Source organism: Polypterus senegalus, chromosome 6 (assembly GCF_016835505.1).
Source record: "Polypterus senegalus isolate Bchr_013 chromosome 6, ASM1683550v1, whole genome shotgun sequence".
Taxonomy (NCBI): domain Eukaryota; kingdom Metazoa; phylum Chordata; class Cladistia; order Polypteriformes; family Polypteridae; genus Polypterus; species Polypterus senegalus.
In genome coordinates, this window is record NC_053159.1 from 6,110,409 (window position 1) to 6,136,188 (window position 25,780).

A 25,780-nucleotide genomic window follows, 5' to 3' on the forward strand; every position below is an offset into this window, starting at 1 on the left:
CTGGCGCCACCTTCTCTGTGCTGATCGTTGGGACATTTCCTGAAGATTCTATTGAGAAACTTGCTGGTCCCCTATTGGTCCCTGGTGGAGCCCTCAGGATTTTGATCTTAATTTTTATGCAAGATTTTATGTAATTTGATGTAATCTATACTAATAAAAGGCAAAGCCCTCACTCACTGACTCATCACTAATTCTCCAACTTCCCGTGTGGGTAGAAAGCTAAAATTTGGCAGCTCATTCCTTACAGCTTACTTACAAAAGTTAAGCAGGTTTCATTTCGAAATTCTACGCGTAACGGTCATAACGGTCGATAATGGACGACAACGTCCGCCATGTTGAACTTTCTTATTTATGGCCCCATCTTCACGATATTTGGTAAGCGGCTTCCCTGCACTAACTGAAACCGATGTACGTACTTATTTCAATGGTATGACGCCACTGTCGGCCGCCATATTGAACTTTCCAACGGTCTTTGTTACTTATGAGCCCATCTTCAAGAAATTTGGTACTCGGGTTCCCAGCGCTAACTGAATCCTACTTACGTACATATATACAGTATACGTCCATAGCCTCGGTCACCGTGTGAGGTGGCGTTGGGTCCCCAATCCCAATGCCTCCCACGTTGTTGGCTGCCTGCCTATATAAGGCCATCTGTCACTCCAGTCTCTACATTCCCTTCCTTGCTTCGCCACGGGATTCACGTCTCCCTACTGATAGCTACAGCCTTTTTATTTAATCCACGGCTTCTTCGCTGTTTTATTGTTCATTTATTAAGATTGTAGTTATTGTGTAGGTATTTTAGACTTACTTTACATTGTTCAGGTACCCATTTCCTTTATCATTCCAACCATACCCCTATTACCATGTCTATCGAGATGATCACCATCGATCAAAGAACTGTCACTTAGCGACTCGTTTCCATGCCCAGAGATGGCACCTACCTTTTCCATTCTCTTTATTACATATTGCACGGCCATATCAGGCTCACTCTTGATATCCGGAGGAACATTGTGTCTTATGTATTGAATGACTGGGACAGGTTCAAGGTGTGGACTGATGACGTACAGGAGATAATTAGACTACACAGGAGCTCTAGAAGAGTGAAATGCTTAAGCCCTTCACCTATGGTTCTGCATGTGAGTTGATGGCTGCTGCTGAATTGTTCGGTTGTCGCTTTCAAGTGTACTGAAATGGCCAAATATTTTACACCTTTCGACAACCGCCAATGCCTCTTAAACATCTTAGGTTCACAGGTGACGATTTGAGTAATGGACACTTTGAGGTTTATGGATGTTTAAACTCTCAAAAGCTGGATGTGAAGTTATCGATGAAACCGGTTATATATTTACAATACTTGACAGATGCCGAATGTCACCAACACAAGTCCTGCAAATATTAACGTAATTGAAACAAACCATGAAACTCAAACCAATTATGACAGCAGCAATCCAAGCTGTGAGATTTGAAACAAGATTACTGTTCACATGGCCGACTGTACGTTACATGCTCAAGAGTAAGCTCAGCACACAGCTTGGTCATATTACAACCGGACGGCCGAACTGACAACGTGGTATACATAGAGATCCTTAACAAATAATTATTGGTATATTTTCCCTCAGTTTAAAAAGGTTTAATTTTCTTCTTAATAAAAATTTGAAGGCAGTACTTCGCCGCTGTGAAGCGCGGGTATTTTGCTAGTTTAATAATAAAGCAAAACTTTAACAGCAGTTTGAAACAGTTGAACTTGCAAGGCAGAAGTAAACATTGTCTTTAAAAAAAAGTCGGAGCCTCGCTAACCTGTCCTTCGCTTTCCGTGTCATTCGGTAACACTTGCTGTTATTTTTAGAAATTCTGATTTAATCAGCACAACAAACACGTCAGCCGATTGCAACGCCTAAGCGCCAAGTCTGTACCTCAGCCTGGGGGCATTAACAAAATTAATTTATTAATTAAGAAAACAAAATCTCCATTTATTACTTTGATTTTACTTTTTTTTTTTGCTTTGCTTTGAGTGAAAAAAATATAAAAATATTCTCAAACAGATTTGTAGTCTTTGTCTTTTGCTTATCAAATGTGTAAAAGAATTGCTTTATGGTACTAATTTTTTTTTTTTTTTTTTACTGTTTCAGGAATTAACATTAATGTGAAGGATGTGCTAAATTCATCTACTGGTATAAACGGGACGCTGCTGGAAAATCTCACTGTCCCACTGGATAAGGTCTGAAATTTAGTCCAGAATACTTTTTTTCTCTTGCCTATCTTGTGAAAAACAATGGAAGCACCATTTCAAAAATAGAATTACAGATAGATAGATAGATAGATAGTGAAAGGCACTATATAATAGATAGATAGATAGATAGATAGATAGATAGATAGATAGATATAGATAGATAGATAGATAGATAGATAGATAGATAGATAGATAGACATGCAAGGCACTATATGATAGATAGATAGATAGATAGATAGATAGATAGATAGATAGATAGATAGATAGATTGATCTTCATTTGTCTCCAGGGCGATAATATCTGCATTATTGTCACTAGGATGGAGTGTCTCAAAGCCCCAAACCCTTGACACAGCCACTCCAAACACAGTCCCAGATTCACGTGGCATATTTTATTTAATCAAATGCCTTCTTACAAGTCTTCTTCTTTAATGATTCCCCTTTATCAGTTCTTTGTCTGTTTCTTTCATCCCCTTTTTTCAACCCAAACCCAAGAGAACTTCTGGTGTTAAAAGATTGTCACCCGGAAGCAGCTCTGGGTCAGGTGGACCCCCTTCTTGACAGAGCAGCTCCCCCTAGTGGCACCCAAGGACCCCAAACGGGCATGGCCATCCCAAGTACAGCTCCCATGCAGCCCTGTGGGTGACCAGTCAGGAGCCATACAGTACCAGAGGGATACCAACACCCTGCATACCAGGGGGACGCATGGCGCCAGGTGGCAGTGTCGTCCTGTTCTTTCCTTCTAATGGCCTCCTGAGCAGGACAGGCACCACTAACCAAACAACCCGGTCAGGGCGCCTGCCCACCCTTAACCTCTCTTTATTAAAGAGTTCTTGGCCAGGTAAAGAACCATCCACCCCAGCCAGAATGCCAGCCAAGCCATGCCATCCATGATATGTAGTATATATTCTTTAATTCATTTTTTTTTAATCTATTTTTATTTCTTAGGCACTCCTTTTAGTGAACTTTGAGCAGTTGAATTCTTCTTTCTGTGCGGGTGTTAATCGATCTCAGCCGGACTCAGCCGCTCATTTTGGAAGTTTGTGTCAAAACAATGGACTTCAGTGGTTGTTTGACAGGATTGACAGAAACAAAGTGGCAGAGCAGGTGGGTGTTGGTCGTCTTCTGTAAACGTGAACAAAATTACAGGAGAGATTTGTGTATTTATGCTAAGCTATCTGTCGGAGATTTCCCAACATACATTAAAGATTACAGTCTGCATTTGTCAGGGGTTTCCAAAAATCATTGAAAAAGAAACATTCAAGCAAAACTGGACTGTCCAAGTGTCTTCACATTAAAAGGTTTTAGTGAAATTTAAACCAAAAAACACAAAACACAACAAATTAAGAAGACACTTCTTGCCTGTGATATTTTGTTTAAGGCTTAAGGGTCTTGGTTACATTTCTTAAAGTTTTTATATGTTATTAGTTTTGATAAACTTTATTAATCCCAGGGGAAAATGCATACAGCAGGAGAAACATAAAAAACAAGAGTACAGACTCACATTACAAATAATACAGCCAATCAATAAGTAAATAAATAAGGAAAAATAAACTTAACAAGTACATTGGGTGGAAGCATTGAATTGTCTGATAGCAGTGGGCAGGAAAGACCCCCAGAGCTGCTTCTTAGCACACACAGTGGAGGGAGAGAGAGAGAGAGAGAAAGAGAGAGAGAGAGAGAGAGAGAGAGAGAGAGAGAGAGAGAGAGAGAGAGAGAAAGAGAGAGAGAGTGCGCCTCCTGGAGGGGACTTTTCATGACGTCATCCTCTTTTTCCACAACAGCTCCCAGTGTGTCCAGTGCTGGCCCAGTGACGGCGCAGGATTTCCTGATAAGTTTGTTTCAGGCCTTGTGCTTCTTTTGAGCTCAGGTTGCATCCCCTGGAAGACGACAGCGTAGGGCACCCCACTGGCCACTATGGACTGGTAGGACGTTTCCAGCCGCTAGCTGCACACATCAATAGATGAGAGACTCCTTAGCTGGTCCAGTCTGCTCTGGCCCTTCTTATTCAGTGCCACTGTGTTGTCAGACCACTCCAGTTTGATGTTCATGTGAACCCCCCACTAGGTCCTTGTAGCTCTGCACCACTTCCACCTCCTCCCCATGAATGGTTGACTGGTCTCAGAGGCTCCATAGCTCGCCTGAAGTCCACCACCAGCTCCCTTGTCTTGCTGATGTTGAGTTGCAGGCTGATCTCCGGGTTTTCTCTGTCTGTCCCTTAAATCATACCAGCCGAGTACAAATTTATTTACTTGCCCCACTGGCCAATCTGCTTGTGTCAATGTGCTGACCTCCTGTCCAGGTAATGAACTTTCCTCCAGTCTGACCAGGATGCCCGTTCTCCTACTGCATAGGATACCACGGGAATGTGGCACGCTGGTATAAATGTCAGTGCCAGTGAAAGAGAGAGTCATTCTAATCTGCAGATAATGGAACATTAGAACAATCGAGACGAGATCAGGCCACTCAGCCCAACAAAGCTCGCCAGTCCTCTCCACTTATTTCCTCCAAAATAACATCAAGTTGAGTTCTGAAAGTCCCTAACGTCTTACTGTCCACCACACTACTTGGTCGCTTATTCCAAGTGTCTGTCGTTCTTTGTGTAACGAAAAACGTCCTAAAGTTTGTGCGAAATTCACACTTCCCAAGTTTCCAGCTGTGTCCCCGTGTTCTTGATGAACTCATTTTAAAGTCACCGTCTCGATCCACTGCACTGATGCCCTTCATCATTTTAAACACTTCACTCAGGTCTCCTCTTCATCTCTGTAAAGGCTCAGCTCTTTTTTTGGAGCTGTAGTTTGGTGTAGTGTAAGGTAAATACTGAGTAAATGTTTATAACGTATATACTCACGTTTAAGTTCTCCCGCGTATAAATCAGGGCTTGAGTTTACCGTATAATTTCCGGTATTTAATAATGTCAGTCATATAAGTCGAATGCGGAAAACTCACGCTATTGGTCCAAGAGATAACGATATGCTAACGGCCCACCTGAGAGAGGAACCAAACGTATTGTGGTATTGTGTATTGTGCCTACGTGACCACATGGTGATACCCAAACAATTCTGGAGCGCCATTTGCACTGTTTTGTGTTTTTAATATCTCACACCCTCATACACCTTTATCGTAAGAGCATCCCTTATCTACGGTGGAGCGTTCAATCAGAAGAAAATAAAAGCTGGTTTGAAATTCAAAGTCGTTGAAGTGGCAAAACAAATTGGCACAACAAAATTCGATGTGTCTGAGAAACTGGTGCGCGATTGGAGGAGGCAAGAAGATAAAAAAAAAGAAGGGTCGTAATTTTGAACGGGTGTCTGATTTTATGATTGATTTTTCGGCTTTCAAGACCCTGACTTATACGTGAATATATGGTATGTTCATAAAGGATTACGTGGCCCCCCCAGGGTCCTTCATTCATATGGAGATGACCTTTTATTTTTCTTGCGTGTTTCTAACTCTTTATAAGTTCATTTCACCTGCCTGTTATGACTTTGCATCAAGATTCGTGAGATGTTGCCTGCACGGATTCTCTTCCTATTTTTCTCAACCAATCGAGGAGACTTCATAAAACAGAAACCATTTGCTGAAGCTGAGGGTTCATGTCCAGCTGTACTTGTCGGTAGAGGATTACCGTCCCGCGTGAGCTCAAGAAACTCATAACAGCGAGTTCCTGCCCATGCATGCCGTCTGCTGGTGTTTCATTACCTTGTACTGGGGATCTGTTTGCTGTCAGTAGCAGTTGAAAAAAGAGGAAAAATACAAAACATACAAGTTGGTGTAACCGCTCTCAAGGTAAAATCAATCATAGGTGAAGTCACAAAGAATATTTATTTCTTCTATATAATAAGTTAAACAAGTTTGTAGATTTTTCTCCACTATTTTTCAGTGGAAGATTTTGAGATTTAAAAAAAAATTTCCATGAAGAGTAAGTGTGCCAAATTTCAACAAAATCCATCTGCGGGGGGCCAAGTTGGTTCATGCGGGCATACAGATGGACAGGACCATTGCAGTAGGTGCTTCTTGTATTTTTTGTTTGTAAATGAAACACAGAATAAAGATAAAAGTTTGGGACACCCTCCGGCAAACTCCTTATGTTGTGGAACAAAACTCATAAACAGAAGTTAATGTATATTGTGAGTAACAGCTTCACAGAAGAAAACCTATCATTTGACTGGAGAAAAATGGCGGCGGTCCCAGCCGCGGTCTCCGTTTGAGATTAGGCTCTAGTTTCGGAAGCCCTGCCAATATGATGCCACTGATTAAATGGGGGCGGCACTGGGCACAGTTAAAAGACCCGGGGTCGTTTCCTGGGTCTTCCCTGCATGGAGTTTGCATGTTCTCCCCTTGTCTGCGTGGGTTTCCTCCCACAGTCCAAAGACATGCCAGTTAGGCGCATTGGCCATCCTAAATTGTCCTTGGTGTGTGTGTGTGTGGGTGTATGTGCGTGCCCTGTGGTGGGCTGGCACCCTGCCCAGGGGGTTTGTTTCCTATCTTGTGCCCTGTGTTGGCTGGGATTGGCTCCAGCAGATCCCCGTGACCCTGTAGGTAGGATATAGCGGGTTGGATAATGGATGGATGGATGATTAAATGGGAAGGTCATTGTGAAAACGTGATGAACAGCATAATACAGCATGGACCAGACTCTCTAAGGAAAGTTTGCAGTACCATGTTGAACCATGAATGAAGGTGGTGAGGTAGAAGAGGTGGGTCCAGGAGTCCCAGGACCGGAAGTGATGCCCTCGAAATGTTGACTATCAGATCTGCAGAGGGAAAGTTGGGGGACAACAACAACATTTATTTCTATAGCACATTTTCATACAAATAATGCAGCACAAAGTGTTTACCTGATGAAGAAAGAGAAAAGAGACAAAATAAGAATTAAAAGAAGAGAACACTAATTAATATAGAATAAAAGTAAGGTCCGATGGCCAGGGAGGGCAGAAAAAACAAGAAAAAACTCCAGACGGCTGGAGAAAAAATAAAATCTGCAGGGGTTCAGAGGCCATGAGACCACCCAGCCAGACCCCTCTGGGCATTCTACCTGACATAAATGATCAGTCCTCATGGTATTCAGGGTTCTCATGGAAGGACTTGATGATGACGGTCACGTGGACTTCTGGCCTTTAATCCATCAATGGAGGGACATCACGGTGCTTTGATTAAGGAGGTGGTGGTGCAGGTCGCCACCACAGAAAACCAGAAAAAGAACAGAAGAGAGAGTAGGGGTTAGTACGGATTTTGGAGCAAACACCATGAATAGTAATGATGATTAATTGAATATGCAGAGCATCAGGATTAAACTAAAATGAAGTTAAGAGAAAGCCATGTTAAAGTAAAGTGTTTTCAGCCGTGTTTTAAAGACCTCCACTGTATCAGCCTGGTGAATTCCTGTTGGCAGGCTATTCCAGATTTTAGGTGCCTAACAGCAGAAGCGCCCGCCTCACCACTTCTTTTAAGTTTAGCTCTTGGAATTCTAAGCAGACCCTCATTTGAAGATCTGAGGTTACGATTTGGAGTGTAAGGTATCAGACACTCCGATATATAAGATGGAGCAGATTATTTAAGGCTTTATAAACCATCAGAAGTATTTTAAAGTCAATTGTAAATGGCACCAGTAACCAGTGTAGTGACGCTCAGACTGGGGTGATGTGCTTGGATTTTCCTTTCCTAGTTAAGATTCTGGCAGCTCCTTTCTGCACTCGTTGTAATCGATTGATGTCTTTTTTTGGTGGTCCTGAGAGAAGTGCGTTACAGTAATCTAGCTGACTGAAAACAAAAGCGTGAACTCATTTGTCAGCATCTTTCAATGATATAATTGGTCTAACCTTTGTTATGTTTCTTAAGTGAAAAAATGCTGTCCTAGTGATCGGATTAATATGTGATTTAAAATTCAGGTCACAGTCAACAGTTACCCCTAAATTCTTTACCTCCGTCTTGACTTTTAGTCCTAATGCATCAATTTATTTCTAATAACCTCATTATATCCATGTTATAAGACAGCGCCAACTGCTGGCTCAAGGAAGAATTACATGTCGACAAGCCCTGACATTGTCTCCCAGACACATGTGTGTGACAAGGTGAATGCCCCGAAAATTGAATAGAAGGACTTGAAAAGAAATGAATCCCACCATTTTCACTCATCTGTCCGGAGACAAGATTCATGAATAATCCCAAATCTTTGTCTGCCTTACCCTAAATAACAACCTTACCTTGAAACATCTTTCTTACCAGAAAAACTAACTTTCGAGACAATTAAGATTAAAATGTTTTCATTTTAGTTAATACTCCAAAAACTGCTCCTACTTGGCAGTGACACAAGTTACCTAAGCATTGTTGTTGACAGCACAGTCAGCCATTTTGTTGAAAACCACAAACTGGTTCCACAGATATGTTGGTGACTTTCCTCCATATGCCTGTACAATCCACAGATGCCAATCCAACAGAGCGTCTCTGGGTTTGAGGTTGAATGCAAAGACACCATTAACTTCAGTTCTTATTAGGGGTTTAGACCCCCCTCACCGATTAAGCCATTGCCTCATCGTATGTGTATTGATGGAAAACTGAGGGGGCTGTGGAATTCCTCCATGTGTTTTCCATACTGTAGATTAGGGGGAAGGTTGTACCTTGTGGAGTTTTCATGCCACAAACTTGGGGGCAAGTCTCCTGTGGAGTTAGACAAAGGAGATGTACCCCAATTAGCTTTGACAGTGTCGATGAGCGGTGAGTTGCCAGGGTACTTTTCGCCCAATTGACAAACGTCAATACGGTGAAAGGGAGGAACGAGGGTCTGGCTCTTGAATATCAGAGGTCAAATTTCATTGGATGGGGCTGGCCATTTGAGATCAGGCGCTAAAGTTCTGGAAACCCTGCCAAAATGATGCCACTGATTGAATGGGAAGGTCATGGTCAAAACATGATGGACAGCATGATACCATCCAGTCAGCATGGACCAGACTAGGGAAAGTTTGCACTACCATGTTGAATCCATGCCTAGAGAAAGATTCTGGCCATTCTGGTGACGAAGGGTGGTACTGCACATAATGCGGTCATTCATTTTATTTCTGTACATTCTGAAAATAACCTTTGTATAATGCTTGGTCTAGAAAATCAACTAAAGTAGGTTTGTTCTTCTTGTTGCAGATTGTTCTTCTCTGGATTCGAGATGTCTCCCCGTCCGATGTGTCATTCACTTTCCAGATATTGAACAACTTGTTGGGGTTAATCAGCATCAACAATACCAACATTACCAACGTCTTGAGTAGAAGCATGAACGTCTTCAATGCTTGGCTTCCTGCCATTGGAGACAGCCTTCTTCTGCCAACCAAGCAAACGACTGCTGGTGAATGGTAAGCGTGGAATTTATAGGACGTCATTGTCTGATTTTACACTGCAATCGACTAAAACTCGGAACTCTGACTTGGGAAATGGAAAGAAAAGAACTCAGAATTCGTCCTTACAATCTTGGTCGCAAGTTTCAAACTTCAGTTTTTGACTATAACTCTAAAAATAACACTTTCTCCGCAGCAAGAAATTGAACTCCGGTCACTGAGGCACAGCAGGCCTGCTGCGCTCTGAGACAGCAAATCTTAGCGCTACACCATGGAAGCTGTTGTATCATTACTCCTTATCAAGCAGGGTCATTTTTGCTAAATCGCTTGTACTTCGACCTCTCCAAATTAGAATCATTGCTGTTATTGAACTATCTGGAGTATAAACACATGTTTGGTCTCTTTGTAAAGGTAACATTCTCTAGTTTCACCCTTAGTAGTCAGAATCACTGTAGGTGTGACTGATCAAAAGTTATGCACATTAGAACTCACAAAAAAAAATTTTTTTTGTTCTCGCCTAAGTTTTTTGTGAAAATAAAGGCCTCTATAGCTGCAGTAGGTAGGTGGGGACAGAAACACACTATGTACCAACAGAATAACTTGTTGACTACTCACATTTCACATTTGAAAAGAACACCTGTCAAAATGACATTTGTACACCAGTTTTTATGTGGGCATGTCCAGGGCTTTTAGAGGGACCATTATCCACATTTTGGAACGTATGGAAAAGTGTAATAACTTTGAATGCTTCAACCCACAGATATCAATGAGGGCTCTACTGAAAGCTTACACCTAAAGGAATCTATATCTACACACAGTGTCACTCTATTAGTTATAAAAATAATAAAAACAATAAAAAATACACATTTCAATATCAAAATAGTCAACACAAGTCTAAAAATATATTTATATATTTTATTTTTTACTTTTTTTTTTTATAAAATGCACACAAACTATATACATTTCTTTTACAAACTGTTACAACACAGCTCAGCGTTTTCCATGTGCCACTGATTGTAGCAATCCTAGCAGGCAGAAAGCACAAGGCGTGTCACATGTCGGTCTCTGCCATTAGACGTCTCCTGGTCCGATTGAAAACTGTGACGCCGCGTACATGCCTCTATTACTTAATCGAGTGTATTTACGTTTATCTGTACTTTATCCATATTTAAAATGCGAAAAAACTTGGTGAAATCACAATAAACAACCACGCACCAAGTCTGTAGACTGGCACAAATGCCACCTTCGAGCAGCTCCGATATTACAAATTAATATGGCAAGTTACATATCGGCACGCTCAGCTGCTCATTGGCTGTAAGTTTTGAGTGTCACTCACAGTGTCCAATCAAACTGGTAGATTCTACCAGGGTTTGGAGTTGTACGTCATCGTTCAGCTGTCTGTGACACTCGTTGGCTATACGAGGTGCCAGTCAACCCCAGACCCGTCGTAATTGGCCAACTTAGGTGTCAATCAGAAGCTAACACTTCCGTGTTTCATGCTGTAGCATGGTTATCGCCGACAGAAACAAATTACGTCTGATATGATCAATAGAAATGAAAAAAAATGACGTAGCTAGTCTCAAGTTATGAAACGTTTTCTGGAGTTTTTGTCCCTTTGAGGATATATCGTGTGTTTTGGACCTAATCGTTTTACTGGATTATATTCGCTGGAGCCTTACGGACAGAATGGGATCAATACTGCTCGGAAATATTAATGTTTGACTTCCAGGGGGTCTTCAAAGGTAGGGAAAGTCAACTCTTAAAAAGTATTTACTTCTCTGTAAAAAAGGCTTTAGTGTCTGTGCTGTGGTTGTTGTGTGTCAAAATGGTTTATATCATCGGAAAGACGAGACTTTGAGGTTTCATTTGATGGGTAGGGTGTCGAGGTGCATGACAGATGGGCATGCACACATGGCTGTAATGTCGTCAAAACGCTGTTATGTCCCGGGACCGGCACGTATGCGCGTTAAGGAGTTTTAAACCTTTTGTGAAAGTGTTTATTTGATCTTTGGAAATGAGGCTTCACACATTCGATAGTTTATGCATACATTTTGTAACATTTATTACTAAAATGTGAAAAAGTTTCTGTTTTAACAATGTGTTTACGCAGATTAATGTAGAAATGGAACACACATGAAATGCATGTGTTCCAAATTACGGTTTATTATTTCCACTCTAAAACTCCAGCAGTTCAGTCACTCCCAGATAATCAAACAAGGCATGAGCTGGGAAAACTCAGTGAATGTTCGGAGACAGTGGGGGATGGAATAGCCGGCTGCTTGTCTTAATTGGCACATTTAGAAGACAAAAGACGCTGGCGGAGAGGTGCGAATGGTTTTAAGGTGGGCCAGATCTACGAGTTTTTTCATAGACTCTGGTAATTCTAGTGTTAAATAAATTTGAATACACTACTGTAAGCCTTTCTAAGGCAAGTTCTCACTTTGATGGGCGAAAAAGGTAAATTTATCCATTTAAAATTAATTCTGGAACACACAGAAAGTATCCGAAGTGAAGGTCTGCTTAGTCCGCTGTATAAGGAGTTATAGTGAGGAGAACATTGAAAACACCTGACCCTGTCCTCCTAACCGGCTTTGCTATGCTGGAGGAGAGTTCACCCAAATATTACTTTTGTTCTAAAGACCTACATAATGGCTTTATCTTTCAGAAAGTAAAACAAAAAAGTGCAAACAAAACCCTCAGTGACGGGTGGCACTCTGAGGGGGCGCGTTCATTTTTCTCATTCTGTGGTTTTCCCGCCTGCGGCCGGCTCTGTTTACAGTGTGGCCTGTCTTTCTTTCTCTCTTATGTCTCTTCACTGCACTGTTCTATTGTTGGCCGCACAATCCCATCAAAAAGAGCACCACCGAGGGAAATGAGTCAGTCAACGGATTGAATAGCCATACCGGGGCAGGGAAACGTGATAGCCTGCCGTCCTTTGTGAAGGGAGTGAAAAGGCGGGATTACCCTTCCCTGCATTCCTCAGTCATTTTGTTACCGTTTCATTCTTCCTCCTCCGCTTTCTTTCCAGAAATGTTGTCCAGTCAGTTTTCTTTGTCCCCTGCCACTTCTCGGCAGTAGTTGTGTCAAATTAGCCATTCTGTTCAGGTTAATGAATTTATTGTAGTTGCGAGAGATCGGCTCCTTTGTTTAAGGGGATGAGGAAATTCAGGCTATCCCAGCGGCAAAAATCGCTAGACGGGCATCAGTCACTGCAGGTGATGTGGGATTTGTGTTTGTCGATTTACGGGTTTTTTGGGGTCCTGATTGTCTCGTGTACAGAGTATAGTGAAATACTTACTTGTGTACACTAATGAATCCCCTCTCTCCAGCACCATTGGTGAGGAGCAGTATGTTACCTTGAAACTTCTGTCACCCTCATGACATATTTTTCATTATCAGACAAACAGTTTAAGGACATTGCAGTGGTTCTCAACTGAGATGGCCCACTAGGGGACACCAATAAACTTCCATTCATTCATCCATCCATCCATTATCCAACTAGCTTTATCCTAACACAGGGTCACGGGGGACTGCTGGAGCCAACCCCTCCCAACACAGGGCGCAAGGCAGGAAACAAACCCCAGGCAGGGCGCCAGCCCACCGCAGGGCACACACACACACTAGGGAAAATTTAGGATCGCCAATCCACCTGTCTTTGGCCGAAAAATGGAGCTTCCGGAGAAAACCCATGCTGACACGGGGAGAACATGCACAGTCCACACAGGGAGGACCTGGGAAATGAACCCGGGTCTCCTAACTGCAGGGCAGCAGCGCTACCCACTGTGCCGCCCCAAAAAACTTCCATGACTGAAAATCACTCTCTGGCTATATGCGTAATCTTAATTATTGTGAAACAACCAAGTGGCGTCCTCTTTCTGAACAAGAGCCGCCAAGGCTACACTCGATGCAATTGCACTACTAAGCGCTTAACAAATCGCTGCTCATGCCTTTTTTCTTTTGACTTTGGCCGATCGCCCCCATGCTATTTTGCAAACTGGCTGGCCAAATCCCGAAAATCGAGGAAAGATTGGACATTGGCTGGTCAATTTACAGCAACATCGGCCATTTCCTGTTTTGGCTGATTTCGGGTTTTGGTCATAGCATATACAGTCGTGCGGTGTGCTGGCGTTTGTTTCCTGCCTTGTGCCCAGTGTTGGCTGGGATTGGCTCCAGCAGACCCCCGTGACCCTGTAGTTAGGATATAGTGGGTTAGATAATGGATGGATGGAACATATACTGAATATTGTACAGTGGTACCTCGGTATACGTCTGCTTTGGAATAAGTCCAACTTGGCATACGTCCTGTTTGGAATACGACTCTCGTGCTAAAACACCGTGCGCTGCCCTTGTTTACCTCTCTCAAAACAAAGCCATGATTGCCCACGAGCGTCAGTACGCCAGTTGCTAACATTCGGTGAACATTAGTGCCACCTACTGGCTCAGCGCTAGTGAAACCTCTGACCAGACTGAAGCAGACAGAATGGCCAGAGCTTTGCATTATGTACGCTGTGTGCTGCTGCTATCTTCTGTAATATAAAAAGGAGTATTGTGCACCTTTACAGGGGGTGAGGCTCGACTGAAAGTGGAAGTGCAGTACAACACAAAGGAGAATCAAAGGCTTGGTTATTAACTCCTGCTTTCTTGGCTTTTCTTCATAATTTAAGCACAACGAACGGACCACTTTGATCTATGAAGACGACATGGTCTGGTGATGATATCGGTGAAACAGTCATCAAGTCTGACATACCCTCTGACTGGAAGTCGCCTAACGTGACATCGGCTTAAGTTTTTAAACAAGCACTGGTGTCAAGACTGCAGACTATAAATGAATAAAATATCATGGCCAGCATAGTGGGACTGTCACATGGTTTTGTGGGACACCTTGGAGGAATAAAATTTGAGAACACCCTTCGTATTTTATACACAGTCTTGGGGAAAAAAAAAGAAAAAACAGACAAAGGGAATCGTCCCGTATGGAAGGTAACTCTCAGAGGAACAACCGGAACATTCCTGTCCTGAGTGGTCTTCGCCCTACACGGGACCAGTTTGCTGACGGACGCTGGAGGTGGACCTCTTGTTAGTGAAGTAGATGGTTAAATCTCCGTAAATTGCCAAAAGTTCTTGATGCTGAGGCCATTGAGTGATCGTTAAGTGCAGGAGGCGACTCACAATGTCTATCCATAGTAAGTAAGCACAGGGAGATGCCATCCTTCTCAGTTCCAGTGGGCATTTGTGGTATTCCATCCAGAGCCCTTTCTTGCTTCGAGCAGGACTTTAGGGGCTTTCAAAACTTTGGAGGAAATAGGTGGATAGGATTGTCAAACGTTTGTGGGCTGAATGCCTGTGGTCGTCACAAATTTTCTAACACACTAATGTGGAATGTACTTTTACCATGCAGTTTCAGTTTAAAACCACATATTGAAATATTCATATTTTATTTACTATCCCTTCATCGTTTTATTACAGGCTAATGAGTCTGCTGAATGCTGTGCTTGTGACTACAGATGGCACCCCAGGGTCCATGATGGTGAAGGGAGTCATGAAGGCCATCATGGATCTGCTGACCAAGCTGCTCGATGTACAAACAGGTGACATTTAACAGAAATTAGTTGACAAATTAAAGGGTTAAACTGCGCAGTTCATCATAATAATTGTTAATATGATTATTACTGATGCTTACAATTTTTCTTAAGAATTGTGTTGTGACTGCATTGGAACATTTTACATTTCCTACATACACCATACTGTAGCTCCTTCTCGCTCTCTATTTAAATATACAGTATATAATATTTTTGAATACTTTATTATAATTCTGTTACCTTTATATTCATTCAGAAAGTATTCAGACTCCTTCACCTTTTACACATTTTATTATGTTGCAGCCCTGTGCAAAAATCATTCAAATTCATTTTTTCATTTGAAATCTAAATCGTCACAGACCTCAGCGCTAACGTTTGCAGTGCACCATCTATTGCAATGTATTTTGTAACGGACGTAGTAATGAAAGGCACTGCGTTTGTCATTCCAACAGGTGGTGCATCACAAACATTTGTAGCAATAAAATGCATTACTATGAATGCGTGTGATGTGCCATCTGTTGGAAGGACAAATGCAATGCATATGACTCTGCTATATGCCATTTGGTATGGAACTTGTGAAAACAGCGTTAATGGTTGTGATTTGCCATTTGTTGAATTGACAAAAGTAATGCATTTTATTACGAAAAATGTGTGATGTGCCATCTGTTGAAATGACAAGCAATTTGTATGTCTCTGTTATATGCAACTTGGTATGGGATTTGTAAAAGCATAGTTAATGTTTGTGATGTGCCATCTGTTGCAATGACAAATGCAATGCATTTTATTACTACAAATGTTTCTGATGTGCCATCCACTGGAATTTCAAAGCACATAACAACTGGACAAACAGACTGACACACACACAGATACCTGTCCATTCATTGAAGATGATGACAAACTGAAATTTCACATTGACAAACGTATTTAGACTCTTTACTGTGTACTTAGCTGAAGCCCCTTTCACATCTATCTATCTATCTATCTATCTATCTATCTATCTATCTATCTATCTATCTATCTATCTATCTATCTATCTATCTATCTATCTATCTATCTATCTATCTATCTATCATATAGTGCCTTTCATTATCTATCTATCTATTATATAGTATCTATCTATCTATCTATCTATCATATAGTGCCTTTCATCTATCTATCTATCTATCTATCTATCTATCTATCTATCTATCTATCTATCTATCATATATTGCCTTTCATTATCTATCTATCTATCTATCTATCTATTATATATTGCCTATCATATATAGTATCTATCTATCTATCTATCTATTATATAGTGCCTTTCACATCTATCTATCTATCTATCTATCTATCTATCTATCTATCTATCTATCTATCTATCTATCTATCTATCATATAGTGCCTTTCATTATCTATCTATCTATTATATAGTGCCTTTCACATCTATCTATCTATCTATCTATCTATCTATCTATCTATCTATCTATCTATCTATCTATCTATCCCATTGCCAAAGCTGAAGGCAGAGGTGACCCTTTGAAGAGTTAGGGACACAATGCCAGCTGTTTACTTGTACGCTGTGCCTGCTCATCTTGTCACATTGTCATCGTCACTGTCATCAGATAATCTCTTGATAGCCTCTTGCCTTGGCACTCAAGTTCGGTGGACTTCTCTGACGTTTTTATTATTCTGTTTGTCAAACAGGAATTTTAACTTACGTCGAAACAGCTGCAGTGAATCTTCAGAGCACCATCTTCTTGCTGGTTAACAATGACACATTTTTTGACAACTGGATTGGGAAGAGAATAAACAGAACAATCGACGTCCTACAGACGGTAAGGTCATTCCCACATGTACTCAATCCGACTCTAAATGAATGCATGTGCATGTGGGAGGCAAGGTAGCACAACTGGCAGTGTTGGCACTTTGTAACTCCTGGACCCACAGGTCCATTCTTGGATTGGGTGTCTTCTTTGGTGAGTTTCTTGTGGTCATTCCAGTTTGTTCTCCTGGAGAATGGAGAATTCCTAGTGGATTCTAAGACGGTGACCTGCCCAGGCCCTGATGCAGCAAAGCAAACTCAAACCAAACAAACATTCACACCACCAAGCTTTTCAGTTGCTGTCTGGCTCTTCTGGTCAAATGCTGTCTTTGGTTTTTCTCCACACATGTCTTCTGTGGTCAAGTCATGCTAAGTTTGTCTCATCTCTCCTGGTCTTTACCTTGGTCTTCATGAGCAAACATTACTCTTGGCTGATTTTTTGATTTTCTGTTTCCTCCTGGTACACCACCCATGGAGCCTCTTTGTAATGGTAGACTCGGGCACTTTGGCATCAGCACTGTCATGAGCCACCTGGAGGACCTGTGATGACATTCTGAGCTTCTTGTCTTCTACTCTTGGGCCTGAACAAGTTGGCGGTTGTTTAAAACCTTCTCCACTTGTTGATGACCTTCTAGACATTGGAATGGCTGATTTCTGACTGTTTGGAGGTCTATTTCAAAACCTTCCCAGACTCCTGGGCATCTAGTCAGGGGCATGGGTATGCTGGGCAGCTGTCCGGGGGCACCATGAGTATTGGGTCCCCATGCTAATCTTTGTATGTTGTGACTTGTTGAGTGGTTGTGTAGGTAGGTGGCACAGTGCACTGCTTTGCCCGGGTGGCCCTATAATGCTGTTAAGATGGCTCTGCATCAAGAAGCTTCTTTGTGAAGGACTCAGAGAGCTCTTTGATTCTCCATAACACACACATGGGAACACCAAAGAGCAAACCAATCTAAACGTCTGACGTTTAAGTAAAAGGAGATGTTCACACCAGGCCTTGATGTTGTGACGAGTAGGTTATCAATGCCAATGTCATTTGTGAAACTGATTTCAAAGATTTGCAGTTCATCTGAGAGATGGAGAGACGGCTAAGGAGATGGACAAACGACAGGTTAGGGAGATGGGCAGCAAGCCGGTTATTTAATAAAGGTGCTGATGTCTGTGTGACCGATACCTGAGTCTGTGATACACGATGAGGACAGTTGAAGGGATTAATAACCAGCCAGATCTTCTGGTAGTCGACCATATCTGACATGAATTCGATGAAATGTCTAATTCTGTGAGTGTTTATAGCAGGGGTCCCCAACTCCGGTCCTGGAGGGCCCCAGTGGCTGCAGGTTTTCATTCTAACCCTTTTCTTAATTAGTGACCTGTTTTCACTGTTAATTCACTCCTGTCCTATTCATTTTAATTGAGTTGTTTTTTAAGATTTGTTCCCCTGAATTTCTTCATTTGTTTCCTGAAATGGTGTGAAATAAATAAACAGCCTCGACACACAGAGGAAAGCTTCGGGGCAGCCACCCGTAGACTTGAAGCCGGGCTGCAAAAAGGCAAAATAAGTCACACAGATGAGTACAGAAGTCGAGTCCAAAACAGACGTGAAGTTACAGAGGAAGTGATGTCATAGAGGCCTTGGGGGAGGAGCCGGACGTCACGTCCTCGGGCCTCAATCAGGCAGAACTTCTCGTGTGTCCGGTCTGCAGAGATAAAAGAGGAAGGTTTAGTGCACAACGCCACCTCCTGGCCTGGCGTGGAATTACCTTCTTTTGGCCCATTTTGGGCGCACGTGTGTGTCAACGGGCACCCAAACAGAAATGAAATGTGACGTGAGGGAGCCAACAGAAGACCAACTAAGTCAGGGCCCCAAACTCCAACCAATTTCACTCCAACCAGTTGCTTAATTAGGAGCCAATTATTGTCGTTAATTAAACCCGTTCTTTAATGTCATGGCTTGTTGCTGCTCCCATTGTGTAATTCAGCGTTTCTCAGCCTTTAAGTATTTGTGACCCGAGTTTTCATAACAGTTTTAATCGCGGCCCCCCCCCAAGGTTTTTTTGAAAGCAGCCCACTAATACCAATTTGTTCTTTTTTAATTAATGATATATCATAGATGCATATTTTATTATGCCTACTTAACTTTTATCAACATTTATCCATCCATCCATTATCCAACCTGCTATATCCTAACTACAGGTTCATGGGGGTCTGCTGGAGCCAATCCCAGCCAACACAGGGCACAAGGCAGGAAACAAACCCCAGGCAGGGTGCCAGCCCACCACAGGGCACACACACCAGGGACAGTTTAGGATTGCCAATGCACCTAACCTGTATGTCTTTGGACTGCGGGAGGAAAACCGGAGCACCCGTGTTCCCTAACTGTGAGGCAGCAGTGCTACCCACTGTGCCACCGTGCCGCCCTTTATCGACATTTATCTAACTCTATATTTATTTTTCTAGCATCAGAATGTAGTTTAAGTTCATTTATTTTGGTTTCAATAGAAGTATTTTTCATATTTTCTTTTTGTTTCACATCTTCGCGCCCCACAGTTTGACAAGCACTGGGGTAACAGCAGACATTTGCCAAACTTCCCAAACTGATGATTTTCTCTTTCCTAAGAGCACTGGGGACCTGAGCAGACCAACAATCCTGAGACCCTCTATAGTTTCTTATTATTCAATCAGTCAGTCAGTCATTCGTTATCCAACCTGCTATATCCTAACACAGGGTCACGGGGGGTCTACTGCAGCCAATCCCAGCCAGCAGAGGGCGCAAGGCAGGAACGAATCCCCGGGCAGAGTGCCACCCCACCGCAGATAATTATTATTACTGTTATTAATTATCTGTACTCTTTGTCTGCTGTTGGTTAGCTCACGAGCGTAGGGTCCCCATGCTAATCTACTGCATGTCGTGACTTGCTGAGTGGTTGTGTCGGTAGGGCCCCCAATGCACTGCTTTGCCCGGGGGGCCCATAATGCTGTTAAGGTGGTCCTGACTCTCATTGTGCCATAGCAGACATTTTTCTCTTTCCTAAGGGCACTGGGGATCTGAGCAGATCAGCAATCCTGAGACCTTCATCTTTCTTTATTTTCAGATATTGTATGACGGACGCCAGTTGTTTTGGTTCATTTTGTATCTCATGATTGTTTGGCTGCTAATTAAGGGAAAAAGAAACAGTTAAGGGGTCCGAGTCAACTGAATTTAATTCAAAAGAAGTCAATTAGCAGCAAAAACAGGTGACTAATTAAGAAAAGGGTTAGAATGAAAACCTGCAGCCACTGAGACCCTCCAGGACCCCTGAATTATAGTGACGAGGGTCCAGCATGACGTCTCACTATGCTGCCGACATTCCTCGCTGCTGGATGGGACATCAGATTTGTCAGCAATTCTCCCGCTTGGCTGGGATGTCCCTTTGCGTCTCTCCAGCCTGACTATGTACAGTATGTACACAGGATCATTATATTCTGGGAATGAATGTCACCTTTTAAAGCAAGTTAAATACATTTGTGCCGTATTTCTCTCTTACAATTATTTTCCGCCATGGGTACAAAAGGGATGCTATTGGCTCCAGTTAGAGCTGCATCAAGAAACACATCCATGAGAGAAAGTGCGCCCCCTGCTGGATACGGATGATCTAATCCTCAGCACTCGAGTCTAACTTGAAGTATTTGAGATGGTGATAAATGACGGGGTGCACTTACTTTTTCCACGTGCAACATTTGCATTCATGATAATTTACAATATACAATGGACTACAATATGTTACATTTAGCATGATATTTGTTACAGTTGTGTTTGAAACTTTGTGAACCTTTTAGAACTTTCTAGATTTCTGCATAAATATCATGACCTAAAAGATCATCAGATTTTCACACAAGTCCTAAAAGTAGATAAAGAGAAACCAGTTAAACAAATGAGACAAAAATATTAGACTTGGTCATTTATTGAGGAAAATGATTGAATATTACATATTAGTGAGTGGTAAAAGTATGTGAACCTTTGCTTTCAGTATCTGCTGTGACCCCCCAATAACTACAACTAAACGTTTCCAGTAACTTCTGCTCATTCCTGCTCACCGGCTTGGAGGAATTTTCGCCCATTCCTCCGTACAGAACAGCTTCAACTCTGGGATGTTGGTGGGTTTCCTCACATGAACTGCTCACTTCAGGTCCTTCCACAACATTTCGATTGGATTAAGGTCAGGACTTTGACTTGGCCATTCCAGAACATTCACTTTATTCTTCTGTAACCATTCTTTGGTAGAACGACTTGTGTGCTTAGGGTCGTTGTCTTGCTGCATGACCCACCTTCTCTTGAGATTCAGTTCATGGACAGATGTCCTGACAATTTCCTTTAGAGTTCTCTTTTATAATTCAGAATTCATTGTTCCATCAATGAAGGCAAGCCGTCCTGGCCCAGATGCAGCAAAACAGGCGCAGACCACGATACTACCACCACCATGTCTCACAGATGGGATGAGGTTCAGGTGGACTGCAGTGTTTTCCTTTCTCCAAACAAAACGCTTTTCATTTAAACCAAAAAGTTCTATTTTGGTCTCATCAGTCCACAAAACATTCTTCCAATAGCCTTCTGGTTTGTCCACGTGATCTTTAGCAAACTGCAGACGAGCAGCAATGTTTTTTTTGGAGAGCAGTGGCTTTCTCCTTGCAACCCTGCCATGCACACCATTGTTGTTGTTCAGTGTTCTCCTGATGGTGGACTGACTCATGAACATCAACATTAGCCAATGTGAGAGAGGTCTTCAGTTGGGGTCCTTTGTGACCTCGCTGACTATTACACGTGTGCCTCGCTCTTGGAGTGATCTTTGTTGGTCGACCACTCCTGGGAGGGTAACAATGGTCTTGAATTTCCTCCATTTGTACACAATCTGTCTGACTGTGGATTGGTGGAGTCCAAACTCTTTAGAGATGGTTTGGTAACCTCTTCCAGCCTGATGAGCATCAACAACTCATTTTGTGAGGTCGTCAGAAATCTCCTTTGTTCGTGCCATGATACACTTCCACAGACATGTGTTGTGAAGAGCAGACTTTGATAGATCCTGTTCTTTAGATAACACAGGGTGCCCACTCACACCTGATTGGCATCCCATTGATTGAAAACACCTGACACCTCACCTTCAAACTAACTGATCATCCTCAAGGTTCACATACGTTTGCACTCAGATATGTAATATTTGATCATCTTCCCCATTAATAAATGACCAAGTATAATATTTTTGTCTCATTTGTTTAACTGGTTTCTCTTTATCTATTTTTAGGACTTGAGTGAAAATCTGATGATGTTTTAGGTCATATTTATGCAGAAATATAGAAAATTCTAAAGGGTTCACAAACTTTCAAGCACAACTGTATATTACCTTTGTCTTTAAGTACTTTTAAATGAAGATGAAATCTTGACTGTGGTGGGCTGGCGCCCTGCCCGGGGGTTTGTTTCCTGCCTTGTGCCATGTGTTGGCTGGGATTGGCTCCAGCAGACCCCCGTGACCCTGTAGTTAGGATATAGCAGGTTGGATATTGGATGGATGGATGAAGTCTTCACATGGGCACAAATGTTAAGAGAAAAAACATTTCATGAGGTGGACTTTCTTATTGATGTTTTATTCTTGCTTCTTTTTTTGTATCTTGTAAAACTAATTCTACAGTATAATTCATGTTCAAAAGTACATTCACTAATATTTGCTATAATAATAATTCTTTACATTATATTGTGCTTTTCTCGCTACTCAAAGTACTTTATGTTGTCATTTTCACTCAGACTGTGTTTGTTCATAAAGAAGCTGCCATTGTATTGTGTTTGAATGGATGGAATTGTGAAGTCTTTGAATTTTCTCCTAAATTGACATCAATGGTATGACGGTGAATGAAATACAGTTCAAGTGACTGTGTGACAAGGTGACAATGACAGCAAAGACCCATTGTGTTTAATGGATTATAAACTGGAGCTGTGCCCCTCCCAAAGTAATCAGAAGGTACGGACCCTTAAACAGAGGAAACCCACCCTTTAGGTGGGAATGAATGGGAGAAAATGAGGCCTGCCCTGATAGTGAAAGAGGGCCGAGACCACAGAAATGTCACAAATGCAGCCTGTGATGGAAAAAAAGAGCAAAACAAACAGAGAGGACAACACAAAGGGGGGCTTCAGAGTATCATGGGAGTCAAAAATGTCAGAAAACAACAAAACAAAATGAAACAAAAGTCAAAGGAAGAAAGGCGGGAGGAGAGCAAACAGCAAGCGACTTGAACAGCTGCTAAGAAAAATGGAACGGACCTTATGTGGAGACGGAAAAGAGAAACGAATGAAAAGGCACTATATGAACTAGAAGGGGAAAATACACCGGCACACCGTATGGGAGATGAGGAGACAGAAGACAGAGAGAGAGTATGATGGATAGATAGATAGAGTGAAAGGCACTATATAATGATAGATAGATAGATAGAGTGAAAGGCACTATATAATGATAGATAGATAGATAGATAGATAGATAGATAAGATAGAGAGTGAAAGGCACTATATGATAGATAGATAGATAGACTATATGATAAATAGATAGATAGATAGATAGATAGATAAATAGATAGAGTGAAAGGCACTATATAATGATAGATACATAGATAGATAGATGTGAAAAGCACTATTTGATAGATAGAAAGGCGCTATATAATAACTCTTTGCACTTATACAGCACTTTTCTCACTACTCAAAGCACTCAGCAATTGCAGGTTAAGGGCCGCCTTGCTCAAGGGCCCAACAGAGCAGAGTCCCATTTGGCATTTACGGGATTCGAACCAGCAACCTTCCTATTACCAGTGCAGATCCCTATCGTCAGAGCCACCACTCCATCCTAATCGATAGATAGATATGAAAGGCACTATATAATTAGATAGATATGAATGGCACTATATAGATAGATAGATAGATAGATATGAAAGGCACTATATAATAGATATGAAAGGTACTATATAATAGATAGATAGATATGAATGGCACTATATAGATAGATAGATAGATAGATAGATAGATATGAATGGCACTATATAATAGATAGATAGATAGATATGAATGGCACTATATAGATAGGTAGATAGATAGATACTTTATTAATCCCAAGTGGAAATTCACAAAAATATGTTATAAACTGATCGCCTGTATTTTTGTAGTAGCCTGGTTAGAAACAGAATTATTTACTGGATGAACGAATATCAAAGCAAACATTCTCCTTAGTCCCAGCTTTGGGCCGAGTACAGCCAGGAAGGTGTGGACGGCAGGTACTCGTCTTGGTGTGTCAGTCTGCATCACAGCTAGATGTGACCGGGCAGACAAATTGATATATATGGGAAATTATGGGAGATTACATCAGAGAAAGGATGGGATATAAAAGAGGTTAATAGATGTGAAAGGCACTATAAGATAGGTAGAAAGGTACCATATGATTGATAGATAGATAGTGTTGAAGTGGAACAATTTGATAGAATCATGCCACTGTGGCATTTTGTGATGGTGAAGAACATATGAAAGGGATGATAGTCTGACAAAAGGGAAGACACCTACCTCGTCATACCGGGTTCTGTCCTTTCATTGTGCAGAATTATAAATAAATCGTTGATCCTACGAGCTAAATTATTAAGCCTGCTGTTTTTGTTCCACAATATTCAGATAGATAGAAAAGCACTGTATAATTAATGGATAGATAGATACAGTAGATAGATAGAAGGAAAGGTGCTATCTATATAAGAAAGACAGGTAGATAGATACATATGAAAGGTACTGTACAATAGACAGAGAGATAGAAAGGCACTATATACAGTATAAGATAGATATATAGTTCTTTTCATGTCTGTCTACCTACTGACCTAAGACAGATAATGCCAGGAAAGCAACCTGCGTCAATATCAGTGATTTGAAATTAATGCATATCATTTTTCATTTGGCCCTTTAGTTTCAAACAAATGGCTCCTGTATTCATTATACTTCACCACTAGCTGACACCTTCAGTGAAATTCTTCCCCTTGGAGGAGGCTGGAGTCAACTCTTGTGCTCCAACATGACCTTCCTGGACAGCGTCCTGCAAACTGTTGTGAATCCAGTGATGGATCAGGTAAGTCCATATTCCTTTATTACGTGTAATCGTTTCATTTCCACACGTATGAGTGTCATTGTACTGATAATGTTGCCATTTGAGCCGCTCACATACTGGAGGATTTCATCTATCGTGTTTATATAATGAATGCTCTCGTCCAAACGGTTTTCCCACTGGTGGAAACATTTTTGGAATCGCTGAAGAGGACTGTTTGTCCAGGGCCTGCAGAGATTTTCCTTTGACTTCCTCCATGGTAGAAAAATGCTTTCCTTTCAGTTCTTTCTTCAAAAGCGGGACAAGAAAACGTAGGGAAGGTGTTAAGAGTGCCAAGACCCGCAAGTCAATTCAGGACTCTCTTCAATAGTCCGACAGCGATCTTTGTAAATTGCATTGTGAACTTTTTCAAGATTTTCGTCTTTCCTAATCGTGGAAGGCCGGACAGATCTTGGTTGGTCTTCAAGTGACATTTCCCCTCGTTTGAAACATGAAAAGCACTCGTAGGCCTGCGTTTTACTTAAAGCTTCCTCTTTAAAAGCAGTTTCAAGCACCGCTACAGTTTCAGTAGCTGTCTTCCCGAAGAGAAAACAAAATTTCACGCAGACTCGCTGTTCTTTATGATCACCCATCACAAAAAATCACAGAACACGTTTAATAAGCACTAAGAAAAAGCGACACGGAATGGCAGATGAACGATACCCAGCAATGACACTTGGCAGACTGGCACAGCAACTAAGTGGAGATTGTGCA

General features: G+C 41.7%; 1 protein-coding gene across 2 annotated transcripts in view; it reads left to right on the top strand.

Annotated features, from left to right (window-relative positions):
* abca12 (ATP-binding cassette, sub-family A (ABC1), member 12) overlaps positions 1 to 25,780 on the top strand; it is a 275,097-nt gene that overhangs the window by 72,517 nt on the left and 176,800 nt on the right. For both annotated transcript variants that reach the window (XM_039755332.1, XM_039755333.1), the window contains exons 10-15: positions 2,130 to 2,218; positions 3,178 to 3,336; positions 9,367 to 9,572; positions 15,021 to 15,142; positions 16,820 to 16,950; positions 24,893 to 25,051. In XM_039755332.1, coding sequence (XP_039611266.1) covers positions 2,130 to 2,218; positions 3,178 to 3,336; positions 9,367 to 9,572; positions 15,021 to 15,142; positions 16,820 to 16,950; positions 24,893 to 25,051 — 866 coding nt within the window. The remainder of the gene's footprint in view (positions 1 to 2,129; positions 2,219 to 3,177; positions 3,337 to 9,366; positions 9,573 to 15,020; positions 15,143 to 16,819; positions 16,951 to 24,892; positions 25,052 to 25,780) is intronic.